The 18,027-nt window shown below is 41.4% G+C and overlaps 1 protein-coding gene across 3 annotated transcripts in view; it reads left to right on the top strand.

Annotated features, from left to right (window-relative positions):
• The window catches only part of cbc (crowded by cid), a 66,347-nt gene that overhangs the window by 18,845 nt on the left and 29,475 nt on the right, over nt 1-18,027 (top strand). For all 3 annotated transcript variants that reach the window (XM_068354505.1, XM_068354506.1, XM_068354504.1), the window contains exons 2-5: nt 4,428-4,547; nt 12,338-12,499; nt 12,824-13,058; nt 15,568-15,738. In XM_068354505.1, coding sequence (XP_068210606.1) covers nt 4,464-4,547; nt 12,338-12,499; nt 12,824-13,058; nt 15,568-15,738 — 652 coding nt within the window. In that variant the 5' untranslated portion in view covers nt 4,428-4,463. The remainder of the gene's footprint in view (nt 1-4,427; nt 4,548-12,337; nt 12,500-12,823; nt 13,059-15,567; nt 15,739-18,027) is intronic.

The following is an 18,027-nucleotide window of genomic DNA, read 5'->3' as shown; positions in this document are numbered from 1 at the left end:
AGCATGGAGACAGCAGACACGGTCAGACTAGCAATAAGACCGCAAGACTTCATGTGCACACTGGACCTAAAGGACGCGTACAGTACTTCCAGATCCAAGTCCATCCGTCTTCAAGGAAGTACTTAAGATTCAGCCTGGACAATAGAAGATACCAGTTCAAGGTGCTGTGCTTCGGTCTTTAGACAGCACCACAAGTCTTCACCCTAGTATCATCTAGGGCATACAGGATTGGCATCTGTCTCCTCCGTTATCTGGACGACTGGCTAATCCTAGCAGACTCGGTGTCAACCCTTTTTCAACACTGAGACAAACTTCTGAGACTGCCAAGATCTGGGGATCATGAAAAATCTCGAGAAGTCGTCTCTGCTTCCCACTCAAAGACTGGTATACTTAGGCATGATTTTAGACACCATTCTCCACAAAGCCTTCCCATCAGATGACAGGAAAACAAGGCTGAATAAGGTCGCAAGACCTTTCCTCAGATGAGAAGAACTTCCAGCCTAATCGTGGCTACGTCTCCTCGATCGCCTTTCATCGCTGGCCCGTCAAGTTCCCAATGGTCACCTCAGGATGAGATCCCTCCAGTGGCGACTCAAGTCCTGGTGAAATCAAGCACACAACTCCCCGGACATCCAGATCCCCATGGGACCTGTGGAACTGACAGACCTTCATTGGTGGGTGACGGAAGAGAATCTACGAAAGGGAGTGGACCTTCTCGTCCTCCCCCCAGATTTGATGATGTTTTCAGACGCTTCAAAAAAAGGGTGAGGGCCCCAGGCCTCTGGTCAGGGTCAGAAAAGTACCTCCACATAAATCTCCTAGAGATGAAGGCCATCTTTCTGGCCCTTCAACAGTTCCTGGCAAGCCACTCTGTGGTAATGATGAGTGACAACACCACAGTAGTGGCCTACATCAACAAGCAAGGAGGTGCTTTTTCGCAGCAACTATCCCATCTAGCAGTAGAGATACTGAGATGGGCCGAAATCCACTCGATACCACTATCGGCACGCTTCATTCCGGGAAAAAGGAATGTGCTCAGTTCACCGGTGTGTGGGGGGGGAGGGGTAGCTAGCTACCCCTCCCCTACCCCCTCGCTAACTAGCGCGGGGATAGTTAGCCCTCGTTAAAAATCTAATGGCTCGCCATTTCAGCTACGCCGAAAGTATTACCCTATGTAAATAGCTAAGGTTTGTATGGTTACGAAAAATACAAATTACTGTATCTCCGAATTTGTCATATTTTAGATGGACTGGAGATATCATATTAAACAATACAAAAAAACAAACAAATCACTATACAAATACAACCTAAACTATAAAAGGGAAAATAAATAATAAATCTAAAAAAAATATTTTTTTTTCTATGCATTTATCCACAGTGGTTCGGGTCTTTCAGTCCCTGAAAGCCCCTCTCTGCGAACCTTTATGCCTGGTAACAGATCACTTCCTTACATAGAAAACGGCTTTTCTTCTCACTTTGGCTTCGCCCAAGAGAGTTAGTGAGTTGTATGATCTATCTTCTGATGTCTCCTACTCTAGGAGATGGGGAGAAGTAATTCTTAGCTATGTCCCTGAGTTGATTGCTAAGACTCAAAATCCGAGTGTGCTGAACCCCTGGTTCAGCCCATTCTGGATAGAAAGTCTTCGTTTTGTAACTGAAGACCCAATCCAACTGGGGTTTTACCCAGTGAGGTGTCTGTGGCATTACCTTTAGAGAATGACAGTAGCTCTCCCCCGTGTGTGAACACTGTTGATCAGCATGTGGAAGGTCAAGACGAGGATCACAAGGATTTCCTTTCCCCCCTAGATCGGAAGGCGATTGAGTTTGCTGTCAATCCAGAACCTCCTCCGTCCTATGACCGAGAGCCCATGACATCAGTGGCATTGCTACATCCCTGGTGTTCAAGAAAACTATTCTGTGGCGCAGGTACTGCAAGCGGGCGTGTGGAAGCGTCAATCAACCTTCACTGCCCACTACCTGCAAAGACGTAACCCACAGGAACATGGAGACTTTTTCCATTGGTCCTGTGGTGGTTGCACAACAAATAGTCTAGAGACTTCAAACTCCTTGATGGACAAGTAACAGAGGGTTGAGGGCTGAGGTTACCCAGGTTAGTTTGGGGTAAATAAGAAAGAATGTCAGGTTCCTTTCTTCCTCTCACTTTCTTCCCCTTGTGGAAAATAGCACCACAAGATCTCAGCATAGCTGACTTCACCTCTCTGTAGGTAAGACTCATTTCCCTTGTGCATCCTAAGTATTTTACATAATAGTTTGTTACTCCCCAATACCTCTTGAGGGAGGGTATTGGGTAAAAGTCTTAGAACTCTAGGCTTGTACTTGAGTACCTACGTAAAGACAAGCCACTAGTCTCACTCACACAAGCTTCTGCAGGCCGCTATCTGTGCGTGACTTTGTATCAAAATTTTATTTTAGAGAGGATATGGTTTGTCTTACTACTTCAATCTCAGATCGAAATGGAGAGAACCCCGGGTCATAGACAAGGCCAGTTGGTAGGACTTCTTCCCTCCAAAGAGTAAGTCACCCCTAAAAATAGCAAAGGGTTTGTATTTGTGCTGGAACAAATAGCAAATTTGGAGATAATTTGTATTTTTCCTACTGATGTGAGTGAACGGGGTAGTGATTATCTCCAAATTTGTTTTGTTCCTACACTGATACAAACCCTCTCTTCCTTTAGTGCGGACTTCCTTTTGTACTTTTGGGAGGAAAAGCTCCTCTCAGTCCTGGCGATTAAGGGCTATCGCTCAGCTTTGAGCCTTATCTGTAGAATGAGAGGGGTTGACTTTTCTGCCTCGGAAGATATCGCCTTGTTGATTTGAGGTTTTGAGCGATCTTGCCCCCTCAGTTGAGATTAGACCACCACCTTGGGATGTATCTTTGGTCTTACGTTCCTTTAAGGGTCCGCCCTATGAGCCCTTAAATAGTGCTTCAGACTACTTTCTGACCCTTAAGACCGTCTTCTTGGTAGCTCTGGCCTCGACTAAAAGGGTTAGTGAGCTACATGGTCTGTCTTACGACGTCACCCATTCTAGGGGATGGGGGGAAGTCTCACTCAACTTCGTACCAGGCTTTGTGACTAAGACTCAGAATACTTCATCTGCCGATGAGAGGTTTCGAGAATTTCAGTTTTCTAGCCTCAATAAGATAACACAGGATACAGACCAGTTGTTACTGTGCCCAGTCAGGGCGCTAAGGAAATACCTGAAGCGCACCAAACCTTTCAGACCACGTCTCCGTCATCTCTTCCTTAGTACCAACAAGGTAAAGAAGAGAATCTCGCAACACCATCTCTTTCTGGCTCAAGAAAGTTATTGCGAGCGCTATTCAGGGAAACCCAGAGGCAGCACAATCCAAAGCCCATCAAGTTAGGGGAATGGCTGCCTCACTGGCATTTAAGAGAAATTCCTGTCTCCCAAATCTTAGAGCTGGGGTCTGGAAATGCCAATCTACATTCACCGCTCACTATTTGAGTGACGTGACACATAGGTCTCTAGACACCTTTTCTATAGGACCTATTGTGGCAGGTCAACGGGTGCTGTAGCTACCTTACGCCCTTTCAGAGGACAGTAGCCATTGGTTGGGGATCCTTTGTTACACTAGGTTTTGAGAAGGACATCCATCTATCTTCTTTGTTTCCTTCTCCCTCCCATCTGGGGATCCTAGTCTGTAGCCAGTTTCAGCTGGAATCGCCAATGGAAATAAGGTATGAAACTCATCTGACTCCTCTCACAGGGTATAGTTATACTCGTTGTCACAAGGTTTCCCCTTTTCAAGGTCGGGGGAATCCTAAGTATGAAGGAGTCCGAGTCGAATGTTCCTGACCCACTTCATCCTGAAACATTTGTTTCCATGAAGCTACAAACTTCCAGTTGTGCAAAGATTATGGGGATCCACAAAGAAAGAAGATTTACATGAGATTTTTTCTTCACAAGAGTCTAGTCTGAGGACTATCTTCCCTATGAATAGGGAACTCCTTGGCCACCCTAGCCTCGGGACTAAGTCTCCTATAGTAAAGAATGAGGGCTTGTATCAGTGTAGGAACAAATGACAAACTTTTAACAGAGTTTGTATGTTTCCTAATACAAACCCAAATTATTTACACAAATCTTCCCTCCATCACCGCCCCCTAGATAGTGCTGGCTAGAATCCGATTAAAGGTAAACAGTAGCTATTGACCGGCAGTCCCCCACCTCAAACAGGTGGATAACTACCTGCCCGGTCATTAACGACCTTGTTGAGGTTTTCTACCGTATTTTCTAGCTCTCGCTAGAATATCTCCTTTAGTAAAGAATTCGGGTTTGTATGTTAGGAAAAATACAAACTCTGTTACGAGTTTGCCGTATTTTTAAGTTTTGATGACATGATATGCAACTCTAATATATCTTTGATTATGCATGTATTATTTTCAGGTTACCAAAAGACTGTAGTGCTAGACCAGGAGCAAAATGCCTGAAAAAGAGTTCAAGTTGGATCCTGATTCTGAACTTCGCTTTGAAGTTGAAGGAGCTAAGGAAACAGTAGAATTAACAGTAAGTAACTTGAATTTTTGTAAATACTCATTGTAGCAGGTTTTACATTCATTCTAGCAAAATGTTGCCCCCTTTAAAAAGATAAATTGTTCCTACACAAATACAAACCTTTATCCTTTGATTAGGACATTTATTCAAGCGCAGATGAAACTTGGCAGTTAAAGCTTATTACAAGGCGTTGGCAGTAATTACATCCCTGGCATTCAGAAGGAACTTTTTTGTGACTCAGGTACTACAGCAGGCGTTTGGAGGTGCCAAACTAGCTTCGAAGCCCACTACCTGCAAGTTGAACACACAGGTCCCTAGATACATTTACTCTAGTCTCTGTAGTAGCTGCTTAGCAAGTGGTTTAGCTTCCTTAGCTCCCTCACTGGACTACTGTATTAGCAGTTGTTTGAGGACAGAGGTTATGGTTTTAGAATGGGGTTGATGGAAAGAACGACTGGCTTTTTCTTTTCTTCATCTTCCTCTCTCTTTTTGTTATGTCCCCATTCTCCTTATGAGGGGGAGTTTGGGGTCTGGGTAAACCACAGTGTGTATATTTGCAAACCTTTGGCATATTTGTTCCGGCATCAAATACAAACCCTTTAGCTCTTTACTATGGAGATATATTTCAGCAACAGCTGAAAATTATCGTAAAATTTTTAGCGAGGTGCTACTTCCCTCCACTAGTTAAGGGGGTGTTATACCAACCATCTCGCTCACACACACAGTAGTCAAGATTTGCTACTTTTTACTTTGGCTTGGAAGAGAATGGATGTTTTCTGATCTACTCCGCTTAAAACTCATAAAAAAACCAACTGGCCTAAAATTTTGAGCTTTCCCTTTCTCTTATATGAAAGAGTGCTTGCATTCATGAAGAATGCGGATTTGTCCAGGCAGAGAAGGGCGCCATTGTGGCACCTTCATGCCTTCCGTGTAGACGGACCCACATGCACTTTACCTGCGTGCAGGAGTCTCCACGCAGGGATTGGCCTCCCTCCCAGTGGTAGTGATTTGTTAAACGCAGGAAGAAGGCTAAGAAGGATTCTTCCCCTTCGGGTTCATCCTCGAAGTTGAAAAAACCTCACCATTTTACTCCTGCGGCTTAATCCTGTCACCCCGATTTTACCCGATTGGTCTCTTCTGGGGATCAATCAGGTAAGATTGGAGGCACCTTGACGTTACGACAACCTTGTGGTTTGTTTGGAAGTCCTGGTTGCTTCACCAAGAGAAGCAACTCAGACTTTCTCTGCAAGGGAATCTCTTTGTTGACACAGTATGTTAGCGGTGACCCTCTTTAGGGCTACCAGGTTCTCCTAATAGGTAATCCCTTCTAGAGGTTCTCTGGCAAGGAATATGAGATGAGAGTGAGGCTCCTTCACCCAGGATGTCAACTAATCCTTTCCCTAGACCTACTAGCTTGAGTCCGCTCAAACAATCTTTTATTTGCTTAGCAGGAGTAACCTCAGCGCAGGACGAATTCTCTTTGAAGTATCCTATCTGATGATTCCTCAAGGTGTAGATCTAGCTTCCCACTCGTGAAATAGGCACCCTGCAACATAGAAATATGCTAAATTAGACCTTACATAATCATGATTACAGACTACAATTGCAAGTGTTTCAATTGGTGATGGGGTGAGATGTGAGGATCCCTACGTTTCTAAGCTGGTGGTGTCAGAGGGGGTTTGAGTAATGCCTCAGATAGGGAATGTCGCCATTGTCTAGAGAGAGTGGTTTTATTCTTTATGGAAACATAAAAACAGACGGAAATAATGTTTACACAATCATAAAAGCAAGAATCCAAAAGACTTCGTTGGTTAGCTGGAGAAAGGAGGAGGAGGGGCTAATATCAGGGAGAGGAGATTTTTAGTGAAATTTCTTGAATGTCGGTTGTGTGTAAGATACAACCATGTGCTATATTGTACTCTTTGGTAAGATATAGAAGTTATTTTAACCTGTAGAGTATATGGTTTATATAGACTCATTGTCTGTATCACCAGGCATGTTTTTGACATAACGACGTCATTGCTGCGAAGGGGTTAAGCTTTGCCATTAAACTAAACAGATTTGACATTTCCTCCTTGACGGAATTATCCCTCCTCATATTTAGTTTTGACTTACCATGCCCTTAGTTAAAAGTCAGACCGCCTCCGTGGAATGTAGTACAAGTACTACAATCCCTGAAAGGAGCTCCTTACAAACCTCCTAGTCGTTCCTCAGATTGTGACCTGACTTTGAAGATGGTTTTTCCTTTAGCTCTGGTCTCTGCAAAGAGACTCTCTGAGCTACACAGTCTGTCCTATGACATTGCCCATTCAAGGGGATGGGGGTAAATGACGCTCAACTTTGACCCAGAGTTTATTACTGTATTTTTCCTAACCATACAAACCTAAAGTTCCTTACACATAATGATCCGCCGTCACCTACTCTCAGGAAGACCTGCTGGAATAGCAAAGTGGCTTGTGTTGGCTACTGTGTGCTTGAGGGAGTTGGTTGGTGTACCTCCGCTAACTAGTGAAGGGTAATAGACCTCGCTAAAAGTTTTAAGGCTAGTTTCAGCTGTATGGCTAGGAAAAATATAAATTATTTTCAAATTTGTCATATTTTGCCCAGATGGTAATTACCGGCTGGTGGCGGGAAGTTCTGCCCTCATGCCGGTATACTGAATAGTCATTTTGAATCTAGCAGCCATATATCACAGACTTGTTATTGGCTTTGTTTCAAACTTGGCTTTTGAAATTTTTTTCTTTAGCTTGGACTAGTCTTGAGGCTGGGAGATTCGCCTGTTTCCCTTAGCGAAACAGGTGAGCCTCTCCCTGTGGAGGAATCTCTAAAGTTCCAGATCTTATTTCCGTTGATGACACTGTGCTATGCCTTTGGAATTCCCTGGCATTACAGGGTAATCCTTCCAGAGAAATGCTAGCCTTAACACTTAATCCCTTGAAAAGTAATAAAACTATTGTACTATGACATTGTCATCGAGGCTGAACTAGAGTGGCTGGCTAATATTCTGGCCTTGAATCAGACGTCTCTGATTGTCTAATTGATTGATTGATTTGAGGTTTTCTAGCATCCTACAAGTTCAACAAGGAAGGTAGTGTCGGGAGGAACAAGTTCTCCTTACCGAAAAGGATCATAGTCCTTCTGTGCGTTATGAGTGCTCCCTCTCTCGAGTAATATGTCTCTGAGTGTGCAAGAGGTATAGACTCTGAATCATCATTTACCAACGAGTGCACAAGTTTCTCCCACTAGATTGGGAAACTATGCTTCACCAGACCTTGTTTGTACTAAGTAAACTCCTAGAGAAGGCTGGCAAGAAGAAATATAGTTGCTCCTCCTCTTCTATTTCATTTTCCTCCTCTATCTCATTTTCATCAGATTCTTTAGACACTGCTACTTATAAGAAGATATTCAGTAATACTGATTGATTGATTTGAAGTTTTCTGGCATCCTGACATCAAAGGTCATTGATGCTGACCAGTAATACTAAACGACAGGGACAGTAGTCGGGTGAGACTCCAACTGATCTCTCTTCGCTTACAAATGTTAGAGACAGTGTGATACCAAAAACTTACCCAGATAAGGAATGTATCACAGTACTTTTAATTGGAGTTAACACTGCTGCTGGTGCTTGGTCTCATCAGACTGATTGTGTGCCCTTTCTCCTAGACTCTTGAAGTGTACCTCACTCCCTCTTCCTAAAGATATTTTGGTTCTGAAGCGAGAGAGGTTGGATTTTGGTGGGGTTCCATCACAGTAGATAACCAGGAATGAAAGGAACCAGCAATTGGTCTCTTAGCATTATAGAGCAACAAGACATATCTCCATGTGAGTGTGATTGGGAATACAGGCCCTAGTGTTCTCATTTTCGGGAATATGACCTTCAGATTTCTTGTGATCAATCTCCTTGTGATTGGTCACCTCGTGATCAATCTCCTTGTGATTGGTCACCTCGTGAACATTACCCCCTGGTCACTGGTGACTCTCCCACATACTCACATGTTAGGGAACAATATTATCTGTCACCTGTTCTTTCCCTGGTTGGCTATTCCACACACCAGAAAGCTTCCATGCACATATGTGACCTGGTACAAGATCAGGTGACCACTCAGAACTGTTCTCGGCAGTCTTACAAGCACAGAGATGTTCCATGATGTATTCGCTAACAGTGACAAGGTCATTCACTACCTGGTGATCAGTATGTAAATGACATTGCCCGATGCACACGCACTAATATGTAGCACCGAGGCTAAATTATGCTGTATTTCGTCAGTCTCCTGGGCTGTGATTGCCAAAGGCAGTTCTGTTTTCGAAAGGAAGCCAATCTTTGATTGGGCCTCTCTTCAACCTCTTTAGGGTACTCTCCCTGTTCCACTCTTGGTCCAGATTGTGCTTGCTCTGTGAGGAAAAAAATGTCAGCAAAGGCATAGAATTCTGACACAGTGTTTGTCAACAGTTTTTTGCTCATATGTGAGTGCAATGAACTTGGAGCATCTCTAGGACACCTGTGACTGTGGGATGTACGTTCATTGATCAGCGTTTCAGTGCCCCTCAAAGATCAAGGACCTCTCTAGAGTAGCCATGATTGGAGCTTGCTCGTGTGGCCTTGGAAAGAGTAAATTCTCAGATCTCTGGCCTTGAGAGTTCACTGCCGTCTAGCTGGTTGAGTGAGATATAGCTTACCTCACACTTGACAGGAGGTTCTACATACCTTTGGGTGCTAGCCCATGTCCTCTTCCTGTGGATCCCACAGTTTTTGCATTTACAGTGGGATTGCCTTTGGAAAGACTCAAAGCTGAGGGCACAATCTTTTCTGTCCTTAAGTCTACTGTTATAGAGACTTCTTCCATGGCCAACCTCCAGGTGGCATCATGGATCTACCAGTAGTTTGGTGCCATTGCTTACTTCACCATCACTACTGAGTGTCTGTCAAATCCAGAGATGTTGGTACAACAAGTTAGTTCTGTTTTGTGCAAAGGCAGTGACCATTTGGGCACCCCAGTCAGCTAACCAATGAACCGAGTCCTGAAGAGGAGGGATGCAGTTGTTTCCTGGTTCTCTAGGTAAATTGCACAGGAGGTAACATTGATGTTGAGTAATGATAGAGAAGTGGAGGAAGATTATCCTTGGCCCCCTCATCCACTGTGCAGTTACCTTTAGGGCCCCATATCCTTTCAAGGTAGCTGTGGAGAGACTGCCATGCCATCAGGATCCTCTTTGAAGAAAGCTCCAACTGTCTGCAAAGGGCAATTGGGACCTCATGTAGTTTCTCCCTTTAGTAGTATTATTGTTATTGCAAGTTAAGCCACAACCCTAGTATGAAAAGCAGAATGCTATAAGCCGAGGGTCTCCAATAGGGAAATTGGCCCTGTGAGAAAAGGAAATGAGGAAATAAACTATATGAGAGGTAATGAACAATGAATGTAAAATATAAGATCAGTGACATTAAAATAGATCTTTCATATTTAAACTATGAAGAGAGACTGATATCAGGCTGTTCAACATAGAAACATTTGTTTCAAGTTTGAACTTGGGAAATTTCACAAATTCAACTGCCTGATTAGGAAGATCATTCCACAATCTGGGCATAGCTGAACTAAAACTTCTAGAATACTGTGTAAAGTTTAGCTTTATGATGGTGAAAGCACAACTTTTAGAATTAACTACTGTACATACCTAGTACTATGCAGTGGATGGTACATTCTGGGAAGATCTGATGGTAAAAGATGGTCAGAATTAAGAAAAATATTATGCAACATGTAAAAAGTTGCGGGTAGTGCTCCACCCATTTTTGTCGAACCTTGCCAGCTCAGGAGGGATGGTAGAGGTAAGAAGGGGAAAAAGGGGCGCAGAGATCGGCAGTCCTCTCCTCCAGCTGCCACAAATGGGTGATGTCTCTCATTTCATTGGGCAACCTGATAGCAGCATGGAAATCCTTGGGACGGTTACTGCCTTCCCTTTGAAGATCTACGGCCTCCCCTCACTTACACTGATGGTCCTTTAGAGTTGCCCTCCAAAATCATTGAAAGTTCTAGATTTGGCAGCTGAGGTGAAGGCAGTTGAGGAGAAGAATGCTCATAAAGTTGTTCCAAAACAGTTCTTGAGGGTTCTACAGTTGATTTGGGGGGTGGAGACCATCATCGATCTCTCCCCGTGGAACAAGTTTGTTTATCAAGCACCATTCAGCATGGAGAAGGCAAATACTGTGCCATCATGGAGGAAAACTTTGTGCTTTTGGTGGATCTGAAGGATGTCTTTTCAAATAAGTGTTCATCAGTCATAGAGAAAGTTCCTCCGGTTTGTCTTCGAGGGAGTAGTGTACCAGTTCAAAGCCCAGCCCTTTTGTTTAAGCTGTACAGTATACTGCTTCCCAAGCTGGAACCCACGAGGAGGTGATATTTTTCTGTTGAGGTATCTCGACGACTTGCTGGTCCTGGCCTTTTCTGAAAGGCAATTGCAGGATTGAGATCTACTACAGTACACTTCTTTTGTCTCAATCTGGGGATCGTAGTGAATCGTGAAAAGTCAACTCTCGGTTTCAAGCAGAGAGTAAAGTACCTGGTCATGCTGATGGACACAATAGAAACAAGATTCTTTCCATCAGATGATCATATCAGCAGGTTCAGAGAGGTATCGCTTCCCTTGTTGTTCAATATTAAAAGTATTTTACAATTTTCCTGACTACAAACCAGAGTCCTTCAAGGAAGATGAGCAAATCTGCATTAACAGCAGGAAAGGTACAACCAGAGAATAGCTTATCTGTGACAAGATCATAGTAGATGACTTTCCCTGGTAGACAGCTGTAGAGGACCTTCATAGGTATCCACATATTTGTATGCTTCCTTGCGAAAAGCCTTTTTCTCGGATGATATGCTGCATAGTCTCCACCCGTGAAGTACAGGGGATTCTGCCTATTATGGAGCCTTGGGATTGACAAGAAGAGTGGGTCACCTAGGTAATTCTCTTGGCACCTCGACAAGATAGAATGGGAGGTTGCTGGCTGGAGACTAGTGGCGCTTAGAGACCACTGGAGCGATCGCTGTTGGAGACGGCCTTGTGAACCAAATTTCTTAAACAAAGAGATGTTCCAGAAGACATTCGATTTGGTATGAGTGGTTATCTTCCTAGTTGGGGGAATATATTGTTCAGAGCCAACTATGAAAGGCTATCACCAGGCCAAAGGCCAGATGCAGAAAGGAGTTTCCTGCATAGAGCCAGCAATGGATGTCTATCGCCTGGCTATAAATCAGGTCTGTAATAATTGAGGTTTTATCATCAGTAGAGCAATCCACACTTGTATGTAGTTTGGACAGTACTCTTTTCTTCATAGGGAGACTACCACTCAGGTATGCAACCAAGGTCCTCCGTTCCCTTCAGTGGGACCTGTATGGAATGTTAAATCTGACCCTCACCCTCAGAATTGTCTCCTTCCTTATTCGGGTATCGACCACCTGTTTACACCTCATTATAAAAGTTTAACTGCCGAGCACTCCAGCTTTACTGGTATCTATCCCATATAAGGGACTCAGATTTGTATGGCTAGAAAAACAGTACTTCCAGATTTATAATGTACTGTATTATCTTTCTAGTGCTACCCTTTCTTAGGAAAGTTTTTGTATTGTTGAAAAAGTCTCTGTGATGATGTTAGATAGTAATTAAGAATTAAATTATTGTCTTAACTGTTATATTCCCAAGTTATTCATGAAAGTTAGTAATTAGAACCTTTTATGCTTAAATCAAGGTAGCAGAAAATAAGTCTGCATCAATTTCCTCATTTTGTTAATCTTGTATTATAATCTTCCATACAGCTTCTTCAAGGCAAGGCTGAAGTGTTTGGTACAGAGTTAGCCCCAGATAAACCATATGTTTTCCTATCTGGTGCAAAAGTGGCAGTATACACTTGGCATGGATGTGCATTAAAACTGAATGGTAACACAGAGGGTACTTATATTGCAAAGGAGACTCCCATGGTAAGCCCTTCACTTAACAGAATTGACAATACTCAAGATATTATTTATCTTTTTTTGTAATCATGTAGGTTAATGAATCTTAAGTTTCAAAAATTTTTTTTAGTTATGTAGAGAAATAAATTACAGTAGTCATTTTTTCCTTGGTACCAGTATATTTAAATGTTGAACATATTGAGACAGTCACTGGTAACTAAGAAATTTCAAAAATATGTACAGCAAGGGCAGTATGTTTAAGTGACACCCCTAAACAAACTCAACTGTATACTGTATTTGAAAAACTGGTGCTGTATACCCATTTTAATTTTGTACTTATATACTTTTCAGATAATGTACCTAAATACGCATGCTTGCTTGGAGCGAATGAGAAGACAAGCCGATGAAGGATTGGCCAATTGTGAAGATACAAGAGGTCCAGTCACTATGATTGTTGGCCCAACAGATGTTGGTAAATCTACACTATGTCGTATACTTCTGAACTATGCTGTCCGCATGGGACGAAGACCCATCTTTGTAGATTTAGATATTGGCCAAGGCTCCATTGCTATACCAGGAACACTTGGTGAGTATATATTCTTTATTGAATTATGTTCCTACACGGAAACAAACCTTCGTCCTTTAATAGGTGTTTGTTTTCAACTTGGTTGGAACTCGCCTGTCAAAATTTATTACTGGGTTGCGGGAAACCCTTACCCCCCTACAGAAACACTGAGTAGCCACTTTGTCTTCAACCACCTGGGAGTAAAGACATACTCCTGGTGCTGTCAATTGGCTGTTTTGATTTTTTGTTTGTTCTTATGCATCATACAAACCCTTATCTTTTAATTAAGGAGATTACTTTAGTATGAGCTGGAATCAGTTGTTTAAAATGGTTAAGGAGTAGTTATCCGACTGGAGAAGATGCAGGGCAAAGCCTTGTCCCCCCATTTGGGTTTCTAATCACCTTTGCTTCGACCACTGTCTTGTATATGAGTGTAATCGCAAAGTATAAAGTCAACTTACAGTGCGGGTTGACTGTACTGTACTCACAACAACCGTTACTGACCCCTAGTTGCTCAATATTTTGATAATGAGAATACTAATATATATTTGGTAACTATTGAAAGGAAATCACTCTATTTATCCGTTCGCTTTCCGCGAGAAATATAACATCACCAGACATATGATGTGAACTAGACAGACACATTAAGACTTTTCTTAAAGTTTTTTAATATAAAAATTGATACTGTATAGTATCAGTAAAAGAAAATAATGTACTAACTTACCAAGAAAAATTAGTTAATTTTTATAAAAGATATTTTATTTTTAAGGAAATACAGTACTGTATGTGTCTTATTAGTGTACAATTTTTACAGATTTGTTATTACAGTCGCAAAGTTGAATAGTCATAAATCACATAGGTTGTAAGATGACGAGTACCTGTGACCTAGTTCTGTCCTTGGGATGGAATGGTTATACTTGTTTGGGGGGGGGGGGGGGGGGTAGAGTCTCTGAAGCATGCTGCCTCAACCTTGCGTGTAATGGAGGGCGAAGGTGTTCAGAGGCAGGATGTCTCAGGGACTCCGGACTGCGATTCAAAGCCGACAGAGGCTGACTACCCTCTGGAGTCAAGACTTTTCTCGGATGCGTGAAAAGAAAGTTGGGGTATTCATCTTCTGTAATATCTAGCATCAGGTCAGTGGTCAGACGAAGACTGACAACTCGCATCTATGTGTTGGTACTCAAGGCAGCACTTCTAGCCTTGCAAGACTTTTTCTTTTTTATTTGCTTTGCAATAAACAACTTGTTCTAGTCTTTAAAAGCAGACATTTTATTTTCCATGTTTTAAATGATACTCTACTAAATACATTTGTTATATTTTTAAGTTTTGACAGTTTGCTTGTGAATTGATATCTCCAAATATTGACCATAGTCTCAAAAATCAAGATGATTTGAACATGTGATGATGAAAGGGAAATTAACAGTCCATCCCATAAGTAATTGAAGTAAAAATATGTTAACCCTTTTACCCCCAGGCTATTTGGAAATTTCCAACCCTTAACCCCCAAGGGGTTATTTTTTCCCCAGCACATTTTGCAGTATATTTTTTTTAAATTGCTCTAACAGCCTTAATTTTCGTCATAGAGAGGTCAGGTTGGTCTCATTCTCTTGGAAAATGCCTGAATTTTCTCAAAAAAATATAAAAAATATGCAAAAAATAATTTTTATAGCCTTTTTTTGCAAGGACGTACCGGTACGTCCATGGGGGTAAAGGGATGGCTTTTGTGAAACGTACCAGTACGTCCTTTGGGGGTAAAAGGGTTAACAAAGATTTGTGGAGTCAGTGAAAAGAGGGAGAGAACATTATTATTATTATTATTACTATCCAAGCTACAACCCTAATTGGAAAAGCAAGATGCTATAAGCCCAGGGGCTCCAATAGGGAAAAATAGCCCAGTGAGGAAAGGAAATAAGGAAATAAATAACTGAAGAGAACAAATTAACAATAAATCATTCTAAAAAAAGTAATGTCTAAAGAGATATATCATATATAAACTATTAACAACGTCAACAACAAATATGTCATATATAAACTATAGTATTAATCTAACCTTGTTAAGGTAGTTATGGAAAGTGTGCTGTAGCTTGTAAGTTAGGCAGGTAAAGGTTGAGTAAAATTCTTGTTTATCTGAAACTTTTGATGTTTTGATTCACCTTACTGCCGAAGAAGGGGGTTCCAAGTAAAAAGGTACTGTTTAGCTCAATGCAGCTACAAGGTAATTTTTCATAACTCATATCTATGTTTGCATCCATTAGGTCTCTAATGTTCAGGGATGCTTGATTTAAACTTTTGATATTGTTGAACTTTGTTTCTGTTATTTCTTGTGTTATTTTTTTACGCAACTGGAAACGTGAGTTTACTGAATATTGTTGAAAGTGGTTACAGACTAGAGAAAATGCTATTTCTATTTGAAGGGTTAGGGAACCTGAAAATTGTTAATTTTTCAAGCAAATTGAGGTAGCAATACCGTATTTTATCAGACAATGTTTTAGGTTTTATTTTGTAAAACAATATTTTTTTCTCTTTGCAGGAGCACTGTTAATTGAAAGAGCAGCATCAGTTGGGGAAGGTTTTTCTCAGGAGGCTCCATTAGTTTTCAATTTTGGACATTTGTATCCTGATGCAAACATGACGCTGTACAATATCTTGGTATCTCGGTTAGCTTCCATAGTACAAGATAAAATGGTTATTAATAAAAAAGGTGAAATAAATTTAATTTTTGTTGAATTCTTTCTTTGAGTACAGCATTGTGTTAGACATTATTGAAATGCATAGTGTACAGTATATTTTAAGTGTTTGAAAAAGTAATATCACTGATAACTTTATAATATTGTTGAAAATATGAGATCATCATAGGCAATATTACTAACAGTGAGCATTATGTGATGGAGCACCATCCTTAAGGAGCACGAATCTGCCCCATTAAAACAATGTTATTTTTGGTTTACTTCAATCTATCTACTTTTTTGTCTCTACAATATTTTTTTTCTTTTTTTATTCAAGAACCATTCAAAAGATGACTTTTTAATCAGAGAGTTGTATGTGGGAAATTCTCTTTACATTTTAATTTTGTATTTGTTCCGACACTAAATACAAACCTTTTTTCTATTTATCAGGGATTATACTTTCGGCGAAACTGGAAGACTAGCTATAAGACTTTTAGTGATGTGTAACTACCCCAATGCTAGTTAGCGGGTGGAAGGGCGGGTAGCTGGCTACCCTGCTCACTCGCACACACACTTGCACACAGACACACCTTTGTTGTCACGTCACATTTTACTTTTATCTTGGTGAGAGTAGACGTTCGTCTGTCTCTTCGCCCAACTCTTTTTACTGGCCTTTGACTAACTTTCTGTGTTCTTGAGCACAGTAATACCTTGAGATACGAGTTTAATGCGTTCCAGGACCCGAGCTTGTATGTCAATTCGCTCGTATCTCGGATCAATTTTTCCCATATAAAATAACTGAAAAAAATTAATCCGTTCCCACCCTCTGAAAACACCTAAAAACAGTATGTTACAGTGGAAAAACTTGTTTTTAATTGTTCTAATTCACAACCTACGATCACAAAATAATAATTACCTATGTACAGTACTGGTTATGATCTGCAATAAAATGTGACATTATTATGGAGTTCTTACCTTCGAGACAGACAGTAGCGGCTAACGGTGGTGTGTGCGGAGGAGGAGGGAGAGAGAAAGGGGAGGAGAGAGACTTGACGGCAACATGTTCGGTACCCCAAATATTTTGTTAATTCCATTAATAATTAGTAATATCTGCTCTTACTGATGGTTCATTGCATTACATATGACATATAATTATTGCATTACATATGACATATAATTCAGTACAGAAAGAAATAAAACACGAAAAGAGAATGTGATCATACGATAATTCAGTATACGTAGTAAAATTAAATCAAACATGAAACGCAAATCAGATGCAGTCTGACTTTGTCATATTTGAATGGTGTAAGGCTCTGATGGCTACTACTACAAATGTAATGGATGTGCATCTTTTCCATGAATCTTTTGTATGTATACGTACGTAGTACTGCATCCAATAATGTTCTTTGTTGCAAAAATCACATCTCGAATAAGCGTACATATCCTACAACAAAACAAGCGTGAAATAGCGTACGTAAAGCATACTGTATATAGTACCTTGTATTTGAATTTGTAACTACTACGTAGGATGTAAGACGGACTGTGATTGGTTCCAGTGCTGATAGATGACGAATCAGCTCCCAAGTTTTGTAATCTAGCCTGTGATTGGTGTTTTGACCACTTCTCCGATCCGCAGCATCATCTTGCGGCCACTTTGTTTGCCGCTCTTTCACCGGGTAGATGCTGCTACGTTACTGTGTAACTTTAATCTGTGCTGTGCGTGACTGTTTGAAGTTGAACTTTTTGTTGAACTTTCTGTTTAACCCCTACAATGGCTCCCAAGCGTTCTGCTTCTACTAAGGCTGGTAGTGAGCCTAAACGCCACCGAAAAATGATGACGATTGCTGAGAAGGTGACACTTCTCGATATGTTGAAAGAAGGCAGAAGTTACGCGGCCGCAGCCCGCCATTTTGGAGTGAACGAATCCACCGTTCGCTAAATTAAGAAGGACGAGGCGAACATTAGAAAGACGGCTGTCATCACCTTTAGCAGGTCAGTGAAACGAGTTGTTACCGCTCGTAATAAAACAATCGTCTGTATGGAAGGTGCTTTAGCAGTCTGGATTGCCGACTGCCAGAAGAAGAACATAGCCTTGGATACGAACACCATCCGAACCAAGGCTTTGGGTTTGTATGAGAATTTTGCGGTAAAGGAAACTCAAGACGATGGCGACCATGCTGAAGAAGACGAAGATGATGTACTAGATGAACCTCAAGCAAGGACATACACTGATTCCCAGCCTCAGAAACAATGTTTTTCCGCCAGCAAAGGATGGTTCGCGAAGTTTCAGAAACGCTTCGGCCTGAAAAGCGTTTCCCTGTATG

The sequence above is a fragment of the Palaemon carinicauda genome, chromosome 30 (assembly GCF_036898095.1).
Source record: "Palaemon carinicauda isolate YSFRI2023 chromosome 30, ASM3689809v2, whole genome shotgun sequence".
Lineage (NCBI taxonomy): Eukaryota > Metazoa > Arthropoda > Malacostraca > Decapoda > Palaemonidae > Palaemon > Palaemon carinicauda.
The sequence above is the reverse complement of the archived record's forward strand: the minus strand, read 5'-3'. Positions and strand labels throughout refer to the sequence as shown.